The sequence below is a fragment of the Dipodomys spectabilis genome, unplaced genomic scaffold (genome assembly GCF_019054845.1).
Source record: "Dipodomys spectabilis isolate Male_0828 unplaced genomic scaffold, ASM1905484v1 ptg000207l, whole genome shotgun sequence".
Taxonomy (NCBI): Eukaryota; Metazoa; Chordata; class Mammalia; order Rodentia; family Heteromyidae; genus Dipodomys; species Dipodomys spectabilis.
Window position 1 is genome coordinate 12,352,411 of NW_024870884.1, and position 17,039 is coordinate 12,369,449.

The 17,039-nt window shown below is 41.1% G+C and overlaps 1 protein-coding gene across 2 annotated transcripts in view; it reads right to left on the bottom strand.

Annotated features, from left to right (window-relative positions):
* Positions 1 to 6,279: 6,279 nt before the first annotated feature.
* Positions 6,280 to 17,039, bottom strand: part of Parg (poly(ADP-ribose) glycohydrolase) — a 113,077-nt gene continuing 102,317 nt past the window's right edge. Inside the window, exons 17-19 of one of the 2 annotated variants that reach the window (XM_042696319.1) lie at positions 8,371 to 8,499; positions 7,146 to 7,294; positions 6,280 to 7,114 (exon numbers count right to left, since the gene is read on the bottom strand). In XM_042696319.1, coding sequence (XP_042552253.1) covers positions 7,106 to 7,114; positions 7,146 to 7,294; positions 8,371 to 8,499 — 287 coding nt within the window. In that variant the 3' untranslated portion in view covers positions 6,280 to 7,105. Of the gene's footprint in view, positions 7,295 to 8,370; positions 8,500 to 17,039 lie in introns of both variants that reach the window. The other variant, XM_042696320.1, reaches the window with a different exon arrangement.

The window sequence follows — 17,039 nt, forward strand, 5'->3', positions numbered from 1 at the left end:
GCTAATAAACGAACCAGGCATTGATAGCTCACACTTTAATCCTAACTATTTAGGAGGTTAAGATCTGAGAATCAAGGTTCAAGAGCTAGTACAGGCAGGAAAGTCTGAATCTTTGTTTTTTTTGTTGGCTGTAAGGATTGAACTCATGAGCCAGGCGCTGGTGGCTCACGCCTGTAATCCTAGCTACTCAGGAGGCTGAGATCTGAGGATCGCGGTTCAAAGCCAGCCCAGGCAGGAGAGACCGTGAGACTCCTATCTCCAATAAACCACCAGAAAACCGGAAGTGGCGCTGTAGCTCAAGTGGTAGAGTGCTCACCTTGAGCTGAAGAGCTGAGGGACAGCGCCCAGGCCCAGAGTTCAAGCTCCACCACCGACAAGACAAAAAAAAAAAAAGGATTGAACTCATGGCCTGGACACTGTCCCTGAGCTTTTTTTTTTTTTTTTTTACCACTTTGAGCACCACTTCCAGTTTTCTGTGATTATCTGCAGATAAGAGTCTCCCGTAGACATTCCTGCCTGGGCTGGCTTGAATAGCTAGGATTACAGGCTTTGGCCACCAGTGACTGACTGAGAGACTCTTAACTCCAATTAACCAGCAAACAAAACAAAACAAAAAGCAAATCCAGCAGTAGAGATGGAGTGGTAGAGCATGGGTTGTTAGTGAAAAAAACCAATGAGAGTACAAGGCCTTGAGTTCAAACTTCTGTGACAGCACAAAATAAACTCTGTGTGTGTGTGTGTGTGTGTGTGTGTGTGTGTGTGTGTGTGTGTGTGTTTGCCAATCCTAGGGTTCCTAGGGCTTGAGCTCAGGGCCTGGGTATTGTCTCTGAGCTTTTGTCCTCAAGACTAGCACTCTACCACTTGAGCCACTCTGTTAGGTCTGCCCAGAAGAGCAGCCCCTCCCTCTCTTCCTCTTCACCTGCCTGAAACAAGTAATCACTGATCAATCCCTGATTGTGAGTCAGCAAAGAATCTCAGGCTCTGAGGTCACTTCTTCAACTGAGGTCATTTCCTGAACTGCCCTGGTCCCACCTCCCTCAGACAACGAGGTTCCCAAGGCTCTGAGATCACTTCCCAATCCACTGTGGTCCCACTTCCTGCTTTTCTTTATATAATCCAGCTCAACACGAGTCCCCTGCTCTCTTTCTCTTCTTCCTTCCCCTAGTATCTGCATGCCTCCATCTTATGCAGGTTGGCAGCTTGCTCTTCCCCCAATAAGCTCTTCTGCTTGAACCATGTGGCGGGTTTCCTTTCTGGGTAACACACACTTCTACTTCAACTTTTTGGTGATTAACTGGAGAGGAGTCCAGGTTGGCTTTTGTTATCCTCAGATTTCAGCCTCCTGAGTAGCTAGCATTACAGGTGCGAGCCACCAGTACCTGGCAATAAACTTTGTTTTTAGAGTTGATCTTAGGTCCACAGCAAAACTGAGCAGGAAGTACAGAGTTCCCATATATCTTGCTATAGTTTGATCTGAAATGTCCTCCAAAGGCCCATATGTTGAAAGCTTTGTCCCCAGGTGTTGTTGGAAGGTGGTAGAAACTTCCAACTAGGTAAGGCTTGGTTGGAAGTAGATTTAAAAGGGGCATCCTAGAAGGGTATATCTAATTCCTGGCCTCTTTGCTCCCTGGTTGCCTTGAGGTGGGCTACTTTGCTTCAATGCACACTGTTTCACCATATTGTTTCATCATAGCCAATTGGTCAAGTGACCAAATGAATATTTCTGAAATGTACACTAGTAGTATTTGTGTTAAACTAAGTTTCATCTTTTTGTGTGTGTGTATTCCGGTCTGGGGCTTGGGCCTGGGTGTTGTCCTTGGGCCTTTTTGTTCAAGGCTAGCTGTCTACCATGTGAGCCACAGCTCTACTTCAGGCTTTTTGGTGGTTAACTGGAGATAAGAATCTCACAGATTTTCCTGCATGGGCTGGCTTTGAATTGTTATCCTCAGATCTCTGCCTCCCAAGTAGCTAGGATTACAGGTGTGTCTCTGGTGCCCAGCCTTTCTTCATTTTTTTATTGATTGAACATGTACTGTTCAGATTGAGGTGACGTATTTCCAAATAAAGCAGAAGAAACTTGACCTTTAATCGAGGTTGTTTGGATACACTACAGGGAAATGAACATTTCTAATAGGAAATCACTTTATTACCTCAGCTAAACTTTCTCAGATCCAAGGCCCCCTGGAATCAAGATGTGCAGCACTAAGTGAAGAGAAAGCCATTAGCTGGCCCACATCACATCACACTAAGCATTAGGACATTTGTTACACAACCCTCCTCAGAGAAAGCTGTGTAATAAGGAAGTTGTGGGGGAACTGACATGTGCAGGATTGTATTTGAGTTTCCACACTGAAAACATAAAGACTCAACAGGTTTCTCTAGGTCACACTGGACAGCGAAGAGAACTGCCAGTTGCCAGGTCTAGATCACCTAACTCTACTCTGCCAATGTTCAGAGCTGAGTACAGGGGCAAGTCTTTCATCTTTGCACCCCTTGATCAGAGTCCAGTGACTGGCCCAGAGCAAATACAGTGCTCACAAATACGTGAATGGTTAAGGACATGTCCTCAGAAACTTTAGGACATTTGTCTTGATTGTGATGTGAGCACTCTTGTGGGAGGATAAAATTAGGGAAAGGGCCAGGCACTGGTGGCTCATGCCAGTTAATCCTACCTACACAGGAGGTAGATGGCAGTTTGAAGCCAGCCCAGGCAAGGAAGTCTGTATCTCCAAGTAGCTAGGAAAAAGCCAGAAGTGGAGTGGTGGCTTAAGTGGCAGAATACTAGACTTGAGCAAAAAAGCTAAGAGACAAATCCCAGGCCCTGAAAACCTTGGGACCAAGTGCAAGCACACACACACACACACACACACACACACACACACACACACACACACACACACACACACACACACGATAAAGGAACAGGGAGCCAACAGCAGGAAAAGCGTGGCTCAAGTACCTCGCAAGAAAGAAAACACAGGCAGCCAAAGCCATCCCTAGTACTGGGGCCAGACATCACTTCTACATTCTAAATCCTAGTGGGGAATGGCAAGATTTCATGCAAAAAATGTTCACTGAGTCCCTAAGACACACTCCAAATGTTTCATTGAGCTCATGCACAACCTCAAAGGAACAACAAATGAGTATTTGAGGGGAAAAAAAATAATGGGTGATGAGGTCAGAGTTTATTCTCTATTTAAAAACACATTTAGGGGGCTGGGAAGGTGGCTCAGTGGTAGAGCGCTTGCCTTGTATGCATGAGGCCCTGGGTTCGATTCCTCAGCACCACATAAGCAAAAAGAAAAAAGCCGGAAGTGGCGCTGTGGCTCAAGTGGTAGAGTGCGAGCCTTGAGCTGAAGAGCTGAGGGGCAGCGCCCAGGCCCAAAGTTCAGGCCCCACGACGAGACCCAAAAAAAAGAAAAAACCCCAAAAAACCCAAACAAACATATTTAGACCTCACCCCATCCCCCAAATCAGAACATGACACATTAACCTTATATTTAAAATAAAACAAGGCGGGCACCGGTGGCTTGCCAGTAATTCTAGCTACTCAGGAGGCAGTGATCTGAGGATCAAGGTTTGAAGACAGCCTGGGCAGGAAAGTGTGTGAGACTCTTATCTCCAATAAAAATAAAAGCTGAAAGTGGTGCAGGAAGGTTGCCTGCCCCTTTTTCTTCGTCAATAAACAGTCTTCACCTGTCCCGTTTTCCGTTTTCCTAACAATCCCTATAGCAATGACAGAGTAGGCCCCTTTCATTATAAGCTCCTATTAGCTTACTGGAAAAATGGGCTAGAATACATAGAGCAACTAGTATGCAATAGAGCCTCCATAAATGTTTCCTAGTCGACTTTAATTTTTCATTTCTCAGTAGGTGCTCATTAGTCTATTTTTCAGCTGAGTTAAGTCTGAGATCCAATTAGGCAAGGTTAAAATATTAACTAGGAATGTGGCTAGCAGCTGAACCCAATGTGTCCGATTTAAAGTTTTATGCCTTTTCCATAACTGGATCCCACATCCTCAAATTGTTATTGTAGATTTGTGTGAGACAGAAGCTGAAAATGAACTTTATTAGAAACAAGATTTCTAAACTTCATAGATTAAAGAGGGAGTAAACAACAGGAAATAAAACCAAAGACTTTTCATGAAAGAAAATAAAAAGGTGCTGTTAAATAGCTCAGAACAGCTAGGCACTGGTGATTGATGTCTGTAATCCCAGGTACTCAGGAGGCTGAGATCTGAGGATCCTAGTTTGAAGCCAGCCCAAGCAGAAGAGTCTGTGAGACTCATCTCCAAGTAATCACCAAAAAGCTGGAAATGGAATTGTGGCAAAGTTGTATCAGTATCAAGGACAGCACCTAGGACCTGTGCAAGTCCCAGGACTGGTGCACACATATAATCTCAGAATAGATATGAATGCTAATCAGATGTTTGCTTTTGTTGTCTCTTACCTTCCTTTCTCTTTTAAGGACAAAGTTAACAGTGCTTCACTCCACTTTTCCTCAATGGGCATTAGCTCACTTCATTGTCTAATTTAGCTGTCTCAAGGACAGGATATGCAGGGACAAAGAGCCTATCATTTCCAAGTTCACTCCTGAAAATTCACAGAAGAGGTAGTTAGTAGCTGGCCACATCCCTAACCTTGCACAGAACTCAGGCGTTGAGTTTCAGCTTCCATGTTCTGGGATACAGGGCAGGTAGACTTATTGTAGTTTCTCTATCATTAGAATCTGCTTTGTTTTCATAACTCCGTATTGTTCCCATGGCCCACTGATTACCCTCCCTGGGGGACCCTTCCCAGAAGGGTCCTCCCAGGAATCTCATCAGAATCCCTATCCTTGAGCTATTCTCAGCAAAACCTACCCGAGGCCCCCATCCCTCCCCGCATCTTGTCTGGAAGTACAGAATTGTCTGCTGCAGTAGTAAGGGCATCACAAATCCAAAAAAACTCATGCTGGACTGTATTTTAAGCCCTAACCCCCGTGCTCTTGGTCCCTTGTGTCTCTGACTCTGTTTGGTGCTACTTGGTGATCCTCTTCAGCGATGATTAAATCCTGACCTGATCTGTTGAGGCCTTGATCATCTTCTTTCTTTTGCCTGCTTGTTCTTTCCTAGTATCACAAGAACCAGCTCATACTGTTCATGAAGCACTGTTGGCTTAATCTTGGACTAGCTAAAAGGGAAAGAGTACAGGGATGGAAAAAAGGAGGAAATGAAATATAACCATAAATGCTTAACTGAAACAGAGTTGAGATTCTAGAATCAGTGGAAATGAAGCCAAATTCCTCTGCATTTGGGACTTGGTTAAAAATCTTAGTTAAGGGCTGCGAAGGTAGCTCAGTGGTAGAGTGCTTGCCTAGCGTGCATGAGGCCATGGGTTCATTTCCTCAGCACCACATAAGCAGAAATAGCTGGAAGTGGTGCTGAAGAGCTGAGGGACAGTGCCAGGCCCAGAGTTCAGGCCCTACAACGGACTAAATAAATAAATAAATAATATTAAATACAGTAAAGCACTTCATCAAAGACAAGGGACTGACTTGTTAGGTTTAATCCCATTATCGCCTCATCTATAGAAATGTAGAGTTACCAATAATGGCCCAGACACTGTTTGTTTTTTCCTGTGAGTGAGGATAACAAGTTCAGACCAACTATTTCCAAGCTCCTTATTAAGAAGATTTAAACTTTATTGGCTTTTCCTGGCTGTAAACTGGAACTTCTACAGTGTGGTTGGGACTACTTTGAAAATCTCTATGTGATTTTCATGATAAAAATCTATGTAGTTAAGCATGGGATTAGCTTTGGCTTCTAGTTTAATCACCTCCCAAAGACATGGTTATTTTGTTGCTAGGTTTTTTTTTTTTTTTTTTGTCGGTTGTGGGGCTTTCTGAACTCAAGGCCTGGGCACTGTCCCTGAGCTCTTTTGCTCAAGGCTAGCACTCTACCACTTTGGGCCCAGTGCCACTTCTGATTTTCTGGTGGTTAATTGGAGATAAGTCTCATGGACATTTCTGCCCAGGGTTGGCTTTGAACTGTGATCCTCAGATCTTAGCATCCTGAGTAGCTAGGATTACAGGCATGAGCCACCAGCACCTGTTTTTGTTTTTTTTCTCCCCCTAAATGGACACAAATGTGAAAAACATATTTTAAGCTGAGCCTCCATTTAGCCTAACCCTAATCATGCCTCACCCCCACTCAGCTGGCCCTAGACTTTGTGTTCCTAAACAGATACAATTATAGAACATGCTCATATATATGTGTATGTATATAAAATACAGATGATGTGGGAGGTCCTGACAAATGATTTATTAATGAAAACATCAATTAGATAACTTCTGAATAGCACAGAAACTTTAATATGTACAAATCAGTATGAAGTTTCCAGTTGCCAAACTTTGGTTATAGAAATATGCCTCAAGCACCACAGTACAACATTGACCCTAATTTAAAAAGAAGAAAATCTCAAGAAAACAACAAAAACAAACCCTCAATTCTCTGAAATCTATTTTCTTTATAGCATATGAGGAAAACTTTTTGTTCTTCATTTCATTTTATCTTGGTCAGCTTCCAAAACAATGTCAATTAAAGTGGACAAAGTTAATGACTCAAGGGAACTAGTCTTGAAAATTATTCATCTTTGACTGTTTTAACCTAGAATACTTTTGTTATGCAACATGTACGGTTAATTTTCAAAATTCAAAAATTCAAACAATGCAAGCCTACCAAAGTTGGGGAGTGAAAGGCCTACAAGGAGATTTGTGGCACATCCCATTACAGAGATTCCTGGATTTCACCTTCTTCCCAGGCTCATTTGTGTCCACTAGCTGCAGAAGCAACTGGCATAGTACACAGACAGGAAAAGATATAGCAGCTAAGCATAATCTTTCTTGAGGTTTCACAAGAACTTAATCAAATCAAAGAATGAAGACTGAAACACAAGAAAATGGAAAGAACACATGTATAAACCCAAGTAGATCAGGATGGAGGGAGTATATGACAATTGCTTGTGTGTAGAGGGACCACACCCGTGATTACAAATATGGGTTATATACACGCTTGTATCAACTGGAGTTAGCTCATGAGACACCAGACAACTCCAGCAGGATGTCTTCAAGAGGTGAAGGCTGTTCTATTTATTTGCTCCTCATGCTCCTGTCCTTTGTCCAGCCTGGTCAGCCGTCTCCTCAGATGACTCAGCAGCATGGTATATGAATGGATAAAGCTTGGTGTCTGGTCCTGGGGTGGAACAGTTTCTGCATTCTTCGCTGTAATATCGTAACAATAGCTTATACACTTCTCCTAGAGTATAAAAGGCCAGAATGTTTTCAGTTAAGATTTGTACATAAAAAAAGTTTTATCTTAATCTAAACAGAATAGGTTCAGATTTAGCTTTTGAAAATGTAGCATGATTTCATATGCCCAGGAGGCTTTCCTGACATAAACATTTTAAGACTACTTTAAAGAAACTACTTGGGTCATGATCACAGCAGGTTACAGGTGGAACATGGTCTATGAATCCCTGCCAGGGTCATCTCCCATGGATGAGCACAATGCATTCTGACGGATGCAACAAACAGGACTCAGGCTTGAACCTACCTTCATATGTCTTCATATGTGTCCTCTACCTGTTCTATTTTTTTTTTTTTGTTGTTGTTGTTGTTCAGTGGATTGGAACCCAGGATCTCTCTTACATGAAACATGTGCTCTATTGAACTATACTATACTCCATAGTCCCCCTATACAAAAAAGTAAACACGGACATTTATCTTAGCTTTTTAAACCTATTTTTTTTTTTCCTGGGTGCCAGTCCTGGGACTTGAAATCAGGGCCTAGGCACTGTCCCTGAGTTGTTTTGCCCAAGGCTAGCACTACCAGTTAAGCCACAGCTTCACTTTTGGCTTCTTTGGTGGTTAACTGGAAATAAGAGTCTCAGAGACTTTCTTGCCTGGGCTGGCTTCAAACTGTGATCCTTATATCTCAGCCTCCTGAGGAGCTATGATTACAGATGTGAGCCACTGGCACCCGGTTTTCCTTTTCTTTTGTAAAGATGGTGTCTCACTATGTTGCCCAGGTTAGCCAGAAAATGACAATTCTCTTGTCTCAGACTCTCAAGTAGCTGGAATTACAGGAATGTATCCTGGTGCCCTGCTAGACCATATTTTATAATAAGCTGACATATTTATTCAACAGCATGGATGAAATTCTGCCAGTAAAGAAGACTGTAGACACTTCCCCTGAGAACTCTTTCCTCCCCATTGCAAGGTGCACATTTGTTTCTTCTTACCTACTGTGATTCATCCAGATTAAGCAAGTATTCCTCCTAAATGGTATACAATCCATCTAGATACCAAGTGTCAAGACCATCTTGCACTTACCAACAGTCAGTTTCCTCTCAGTAAGGAAAGTGTGCATGCTGTAAATGTCTCTCATCAATTCTGAGTCCCCAAAGGTGAAATAAACCACATCTCGTTCAGCTGCAGCCGCTGCCAGTATCTGTATTAAGGCTGTAAGCAGAGAAGAAGCAGAGCCTTGTTATATTTCCTATCCCAATGCCATTAGCTCTTTCAGCCAGCTAAGTTGTAGCTGGTATGCTACAGCTTTATCCTGGATTAAAGATTTATAGACCTAACACATTATTAGACAAGGTGGACAGAAGATGGGTATAAGCCAACCAGCTGTGTGACTCTTCAAATAGGCTGCTGAAAATATCGTTAGACTGCACAATTTCTACACAGGCACTATTTCTCAACCACAAAAAAAAAAAAAAAAAAAAGGAAAGTATATTTGAAACAGCAACCAAGGCATTTACTAATTCACTGATATTACTTTGGATTATTTAATCTTGATTTAATAACTTTGTCTTATTACACAGTCACTAGTCTTTTGCATCAGAGACACATTTAAGGAGGTCCTAACACTCCCAGTTGTATCACCACAAGATTCCCAAAACTGACCTACTGAGTCAAGGTATACATATACTGGAATTAACTCTGGTGTACTAAAAGAGCCATTCCATCTATACAGCTAGCTATATGTCTGTCTATACATCAAAGCTCCTATCATAAATTAAGCTCCTTTACAGTCTTAATTGAGATGTGTTTCCACAAATTAAGCTCCTTTATAGTCTTTATTAAGATTGGTAGAAATCATTATTTCTAAATTTTTTATTTTTTATTGTTATAAAGGTGATGTACAGAGGGGTTATAGTTCATAAGTAGAGTACTTTTTTTTTGGATGTTACCCAAAATTATTTTGAAAATAAAAAACAACATATTACAATAAATGTTCTTTTGCTATTACATGACTTTTATATCAAACGAGAAAATGGAAATAAAATTAAATTATGAAAGATGCTCTTTTATAGTTATGATTTGAGAGCATTTCAGAGAGCATTTTACATATTCAAGAAATAAAATTAACAATATGAATGGAAATGGAGAGTTATCTAGAATTAAAAGCAAATTAAAATAAACTTAATTTTAGTTCAAATGAATATTGTAATGAATGTTCAGGAAAAGGAAAAAAAAAGCAGTATTTGATTATCCTCAGGGCTTAAGTAAGCAAGGAGAAAAAAGGTGCAAACTAATTTTATTTTTTTTCACTAGGCTAGCTTACTATCATTGTATAGATGAACCTAGTTTTAAGTATATTGGAGGAACAAGCAAAAGAATAAATGTGTTGCTGTTGCTGGGAGCTGAAATTCTCACTAAAGAAAGAATGCACAATCAAAGAATAAGAGAAAGCTGGGCGCCGGTGGCTCATGCCTGTAATCCTAGCTACTAAGGAGGCTGAGATCTGAGGATCATGGTTCAAAGCCAGTCCGGGCAATAAAGTCCGTGAAACTCTTATCTCCAATAAACCACGAGAAAAAATAACAACAACAGGAAGTGGAGCTGTAGCTCAAGTGGTAGAGCACTAGCCTTGAGCTGAAGAGCTGAGGGACAACACCCAGGCCCAGAGTTCAAGCCCCATGACCGACAGAAAAAAAAAAAAAAAAAGAAAGAATAACAGAAGCCAGAAAGAACTTTGAAGATGGACAGGAGAAGGCACTAGTGTGAAGATTCATGCTGTTGCCAGGCATGCACAGGAGAAGGCCCTGGTGTAAAGACTCATAATGTCTCTGGGTGTCAGTGGCTCACACCTGTAATCCTAGCTACTCATAAGTCTCAGATCTGAGGATCACGGTTCAAAGCCACTCAGGGCAGGAAAGTCTGTGAGACTCATCTCTAATAAACCACTAGGAAACCGGAAGTGACATTGTGGCTCAAGTGGTAGAGTGCTTGCCTTGAGCTGAAGAGCTAAGGGATAGCATCCAGGCCTAGAGTTCAAGCCTTATGACCAACCAAAAAACAAAAACAAAAACACAAAAAAACCTCATGATGTCTAAATCATACAAGTATGTATATGTGAATAAGGATGGACATATGAATTTTCCAGCACTGATTGCTAAACTGGGCAGAAAGCATGCATTCCTGTAGCAACAAGCACACTTAAAGTCCAGGTCTTGGCTTTAATACTATTTCTCCTACAAGAAACTGTTCAAGGAAATGCCTGGTTCCATGGTTGGGACAAGAAAGGCACAAGATGAGCCTTGATCATCATTATATCACAAGGAAATGGAAGTCATTCTGAAGGAGTTCTCATCACTAAATGTGAACAAGCTAAGCACCAAAATACTAAATATGGTAATGAATTACAAACCACTGGAAAAAAATGAATCCCCCAACTTATATACATTAATACATTAGGAAAAAAGGCTTCTGGTGACAGGGGAAAGCCAGAGATGAACTGGAAAGCCTTGCTGGAGCTCTGAAGTAGGAATATTCTCGCTCTCTGAGTGACCATCATTATACAGACTGGATTAGGGCAAGGCGCAATAGTTCATGCCTGTAATGCCAACTATCTGGAGGAGATTGGGAGGACTGTGACTCAAAGCTAGCCTGGGCGAAAACTTAGCAAGAGCCCATGTTGTGTATTTTTTTTTTTTCTGGGTCCGGTAGAGGGCCTGAACTCTGGGCCTGGGCACTGTCCCTCAGCTCTTCAGCTAGCACTCTACCACTTGAGCCACAGTGCCACTTCCGACTTTTTTTTTCCGGCTTATGTGGTGCTGAGGAATCGAACCCAGGGCCTCATGCATGCAAGGCAAGCGCTCTACCACTGAGCCACCTTCCCAGCCCGCAAGAGCCCATGTCAACAAAATAAACCAGCAATAGGAGTTCATACCTGTAATCCCAGGAATGCAGGAGGCATAGATAGAAGTCAAACGTCTATGGCTGGCCTGGGTAAAAACTCAAGACCCTACTGTAACGTAACTGAAGCAAAAAGAGCTGAAAATATGGCTCAAGTGGTACGGTATTTGCTTTGTAATGTATAAGTTCCTCAGTTAGTGCCATCACCACAAAAAAGAATAAAAAAAATAAAGAAAGACTAGATCAGGCAAACATCAAACTAATATTTATGGAGCACCCTCAACCTGGGAGGTGTCATGACTAAGCCTCATTAATCTCAGAATGTTGAAAGTAATTAGTTTCAAAATAGAGGTAAGTTTTAATTAAAACTGCTCAAGCAACTTACACATGTATATTAAAACTTCAGTACATTCAACTTCAAAAGGTTCCCAATTAACCTAAACTACATATAAAAATGGAAACTAATGAATCGTCATCTTTACCTTCTAAGAGAAATTGTCTTATCTTTCAGTGAGAATGAAAATTTAGCTTTAAGTGTTTCCTCTTAAAAACAGTTAAAGAGTAGCCAGGTGCCACAGGCTCACACCTGTAATCCTAGTTACTCAGGAGGCTGAGATTCTAGGATCACGGTTTGAAGCCAGACTGGGCAGGAAAGTCTGTGAGACTCTTATGTCCAATTAATCACAGAAAAAGCCAGAATTGGCACTGTAGCTCAAGTAGTAGAGTGCTAGCCTTGAGCAAAAGGAGACTAGGGACAGAGCCCAGGCCTGGAGTTCATGCCCCACAATGAGAAAAAAAAAACAGGAGTCAAAAGAAAAGTCCTTTTTGTTCTAGTTCCAACTGACTAAAGTACTAGCCATTTGCCATTTATGATAATGAAGTATTAATAAAAACAGCTTAATTTTGTTTCCATGCAGAATTTGTTTTTAAGAACACCTCACAGGCCATTGTGACACAGTGGTCAAGCTCTTAAAGTTAAGCTTGACCCAACTACCAAGCAGAGACTGGATCCTAGCATGAGTGAGGAAAGAAGTAATAAAGCCAATTCACACGCCCCCTTATCTCTCCTTTTCTTTTTTCTTTTTTGAAGTGGTACACTGAACCTACACACAACATTTGTGATTTCACCTAGATTTCTGTTCAAGTCAAACCATTCCACAGCAGTTTAGATGAGTTAGGAGCAGGAGGTAGGAGACCCAAGTCCTCAGTCTCTGCTAGCTCTTTTTAGCGTCACTTCCACTAAACTCTCTTGGCCCCATTTTTCTCCTTCAAAGATGAGGATTCCATAGTCACTATTAGAATTTTCCTTTCTGATTTAGATGTTAGACTATAAATACCCAAATGAAATTTCCAGGAAGACAAATTAATCTCAATACTAAATACAGCAGCAATCACTGATAAAAGCTCATTTTAAATAGCACTGTCTATGGATCTCACTGTGACACTCTAAGATCTTTACAAATCTAGTGAATCATGCTCATGATTTCAGTGAACTCTCTTGCACCAAGCTAGATAGGAATGAGTGACAAATCTAATGGGGTAAGTGGATGAATTCCAAGTCTGATAAAAAAGCAGCAAATCTAACTTCAAGCACAAATAGGTGCCAAAATAATCACTTAAATTAATCTGCAGGGAGCTTGGTTTTAATTTTCTTTTTGGCAGCAATTTTAAGCTATGAGGAAAATGCAAATAAATATGAATAACATGAGAAAAACAGTTTACAAGGTCCTGCTGCAACTACAGCAAGTAAAAAATTATGTAAAGTACTGCCTACTCATACCACATGTGAGGTATAAACCCATCACCATGTGATGTTAGTAATACATGCTAACACAGAGCACTTACAGCAATATGAACACACTCCTAAGTTTCATAAGTACCAACTCATGATTTACAAGACTAACTCACTTAATCCTTATAGAAACAGAGCAAAGCAATTATTAACATTATCTCCACTTTGAGAATAAAGAAACTTAGGTATCAAAAGGCTAAGTAGGGGCTGGGAAGGCGGCTTAGTGGTAGAACGCTTGCCTTGCATGCTTGAGGCCCCGGGTTCAATTCCTCAGCACCACATAAGCAGAAAAAAAAAAAAAGCCAGAAGTGGCGCTGTGGCTCAAGTGATAGAGTGCTAGCCTTGAGCTGAAGAGCTGAGGGATAGCGCCCAAGCCCAAAGTTCAGGCCCCACGACTGGATCCAAAAAAAAAAAAAAGGCTAAGTAATTTGTCTAAGATAACCTAGCCAGTGTGCAGAGTTGAGATTTGAACTTTGGCATTCTATCTCAAGATCACATGATCTCACCCATTCTGCTTCTGGACTGTGTACCAAGTCATTTGTACAAAGACAATCCTACCATTCCCTCTGAAGTGGCAGCTCCCATATCTAGATCTAAATCCAATATGGATTAAAATAACAAAAGCACAGACCGTGGTCTCAATCCAGGTTTGAATTCTGCTACTGGCATTTGCTGTCTGTGTGATTTTAGGCTGATTATCTTCTTCTCTATGTTTCAGTTATATCACTTGTAAGAGGAAAACAGAGCTTTTATAATAGGTTGCTGTGTGCTTATACAGGTAAAGAATGTTCTCAGTATATTCTTTGACAGCAATGACAACAATAATGAACACAGTGGTTTTTGAGGAAGACAGGGCCAATTCAGACACTTACTAGCTGTGTCTCTTTAGACAGACTCATTAGTTTGTCTACCAACCTTGGCTTCCCATTCGTACAAATAGAGTCATAAAACTGAAGGGTAACAACACAAGAAGAAAATGCAGTGATTCTTATACCTGATCATCACCAACTTCAGTGTCCCCAAACTACTTATTTCCCAGATCCATTAACTTGGCATGACCTTTGAAAACAAATACTCCAGACATTCCTGACTGTACTTTATCACACAAGACCACAATCTCAGGTAGCATGGGGACACAAAGAAGGCAGTACAGGAATGTTAAGTAAGGAGAATCTTACTCAGGGAAGGCTAGGACAGAGATGGAGAATGTGATCTTTTCAGGGAGAAGGATACAGAGTTCTGATACCTCTGGCAGACAAAAGCTGTTGCACAATTCTATCTTGTGCCCCACTTCCATACCCATAATTCCCATGAACCCCCAAGTGACAAGGCCAACCATCACACAGCAGGCAATGATTCACTGACACTACCTAGGTTTAAGACTTTCCAAGATTAATGGTTTGTCTAAAGTTTAGCCATCTTGATTCTAAGCTAGCAAAGTAATTAGTAAAGTAAGAGAGGAACTAAAGAAACAGAAATAGTATCATCTACATCTTTACAGTACAGTAATATTACAAGTCAGAGCACAATTTATCTACTTATTAAAAAATTTACATAAGGTTATCTCCTGAACACTTCCTGTACTTGGTGTACAGTTGAGGCAAGAGGCCACCATACAATCTCCTCTTAGATGTGATGTAGAAAAACAGGGAAAAAAGCTACTTCTACTTTACCAATGAAGGAATGTGAAATAATCTACAAGATTACAGAGCACAAGCTTCTTCTTTGTTTGAGCTAGGTTTGCACCTCTATGCTCAGATCTCTGACTTCTGAGAAGTTAGGATTACAGGTATAAGCCACCAGTGCCCAGCAAAACTAACAAAATTTTTAAATCCAAATGCAAAGAAGGGAGCCATCTTGAGATACTAATGTGCATTGACTTACAGTGGGGGCTATGCCTTGACAAACCTACGGTTAGTTGAAAATATGGAAAGAGGAAAGTGCATTTAATCATCTAACTTATTTAGCATAACACACTGCCCTTCCATGGGGATCTTAGGGTATGAGTGGCAGCTGCCCAGAATTATTTGATCTTGGGGAAAAAAAATGAAAGTTTTATATTGGAAGTACGGTTTCTACTGAGTATGTACAACTTTTTTTTTTTTCTGGTCCTGGAGCTTGAACTCAGGGCCTGAGCACTGTCCCTGAACTTCTTTTGCTCAAGGCTCACGCTCTACAACTAGAAGCCAGACCTCCACTTCTGGCTTCCTGGTAGTTTCTTGGAGATAAGAGTCTCATGGTCTTTCCTGCCTCTGCTAGCTTCAAAAGGTGATTCTCGGATCTCAGCCTCCTGAGTAGCTATGATTACAGGCATGAGACACCCATGCCTGGCTAAGTGTATACTGCTTTATCACCATCATGAAGAACTACTGCAAACCAGGAAGACCCTATCTAAAGATATTTCAAATTCAAAAGCACTTTCTCATGTCCTTTAGAGTGCTCAGAAAGACTGAGAGCCTCAAAGGTGCACCAAAGTACAAGAGGTCACTGTCAAAAGCAATCCACAAATTCAGTGCCATAGCATTTGGAATCCAAATGTCATCCCTCACAGAATTACAAAGTCAGTCCAAAGAAGACTCTGAACAGCAAAAGTAATTTGAACTAAAAAGAGCATTGTTGGAGGTATCATAATACCAGACTTCAAATTATACTACAGTAACAAAAACAGCATGATACCAGCACAAAAACAGACCTGAAGACCAATGAAACAATATAGAAGATCTAGGAATAAAGCCACAAATCTACAGCCAACTTATTTTTACAAAGAGGTAAAAACATATAATCATACAATGGAGAAAAGACAGTATCTTCAACAAATGGGCAAAATGAGTATCCACCTGCAGGAGTGAGACCAGACCACTACTTCACATCGTGTGTAAAAATAAGCTCAGTCACCTGAGCAACAGCTCAATCACTTGAGCGACAGCTCTACTTCTGGCTTTTTGCCCCAAGTTGATTGAAGAAGAGTCTCTCAGAGTTGTATGCCTGAGCAGGTTTTGAATCTTGATCCTCAGATCTCGGTTTGAGTAGCTAGAATTACAAGTGTGAGCCACCAGCACCAGGCTCACAGACATTCCCTCTCCCCCCCCACCCCCGCCGCCCATCCCTTCCCTACCCCCTGCCTTGGGGGCTGAACTCTGGGCCTGGGTGCTGTCCCTCAGCTCTTCAGCTCAAGGCCAGCGCCCTATTACTTGAGTCACAGTTCCACTTCCAGCCTTTTTTCTGCTTATGTGGTGCTGAGGAATCGAATCCAGGGCCTCATATGCATGCTAGGCAAGCACTCTACCACTGAGCCAACTTCCCAGCTCCCAGATTTTTTTTTTTTAATCACAGTTTAAGAAATTAATCCTCTACTGAAAGACACTGTAACTGCCTGTAATATTTTGATCATCTAAGCAAATGAGAGGAGGGAGTTGTCTAAGAGTAATTCCAAAGCTTCAAAATCTCAGTAACTGAGAAAATGAATCATACAACTGAAATCTTTGACTACTATACCTGATAGCTACCAGAACAAACAAGCTTCCTGTCTTTTAAGCCACAAAGAAAAGGACAGAAATGAACACATTTATAAAGCTTTTCACATTGTCCAGCACAAATAGCCAGGCTTACAGCAGACCTGGTTTTTGGATTGATGGCATGAATCCAGCCATTCATTTTACTTAAGAGAAAAACGGGAGGGGAAAAAAAAAGAAGCATCTGTCAGAAGATCAATGAGCCCAGAGTGAAGAAAAGATTTCCTCAGATAAATTCAGGCTGATAATGAATTTTATAAACTTCTCTTCTATAAATTTAAAAAAAATGAAAAAATTGTCTTTGGCTAATTGGGTCTATTCAGAGAGCCCAATTTCCAGGAAGATAGGGTTCAATCACATGACCACTGATTTGATCAAGCACACCTATGTAATGGAGACCCCAATAAAAACTCTGGGTACCACAATAGGCAGAACTCACTTCTAGAACATGTTAGCATGTATAAGGAAACAGATCATAGGGGTTATCAATGCTCTGCACGCCCTCCTAGATCTCATTCTATGTTTATCTTTACGTGATCTTAAGTATAGGA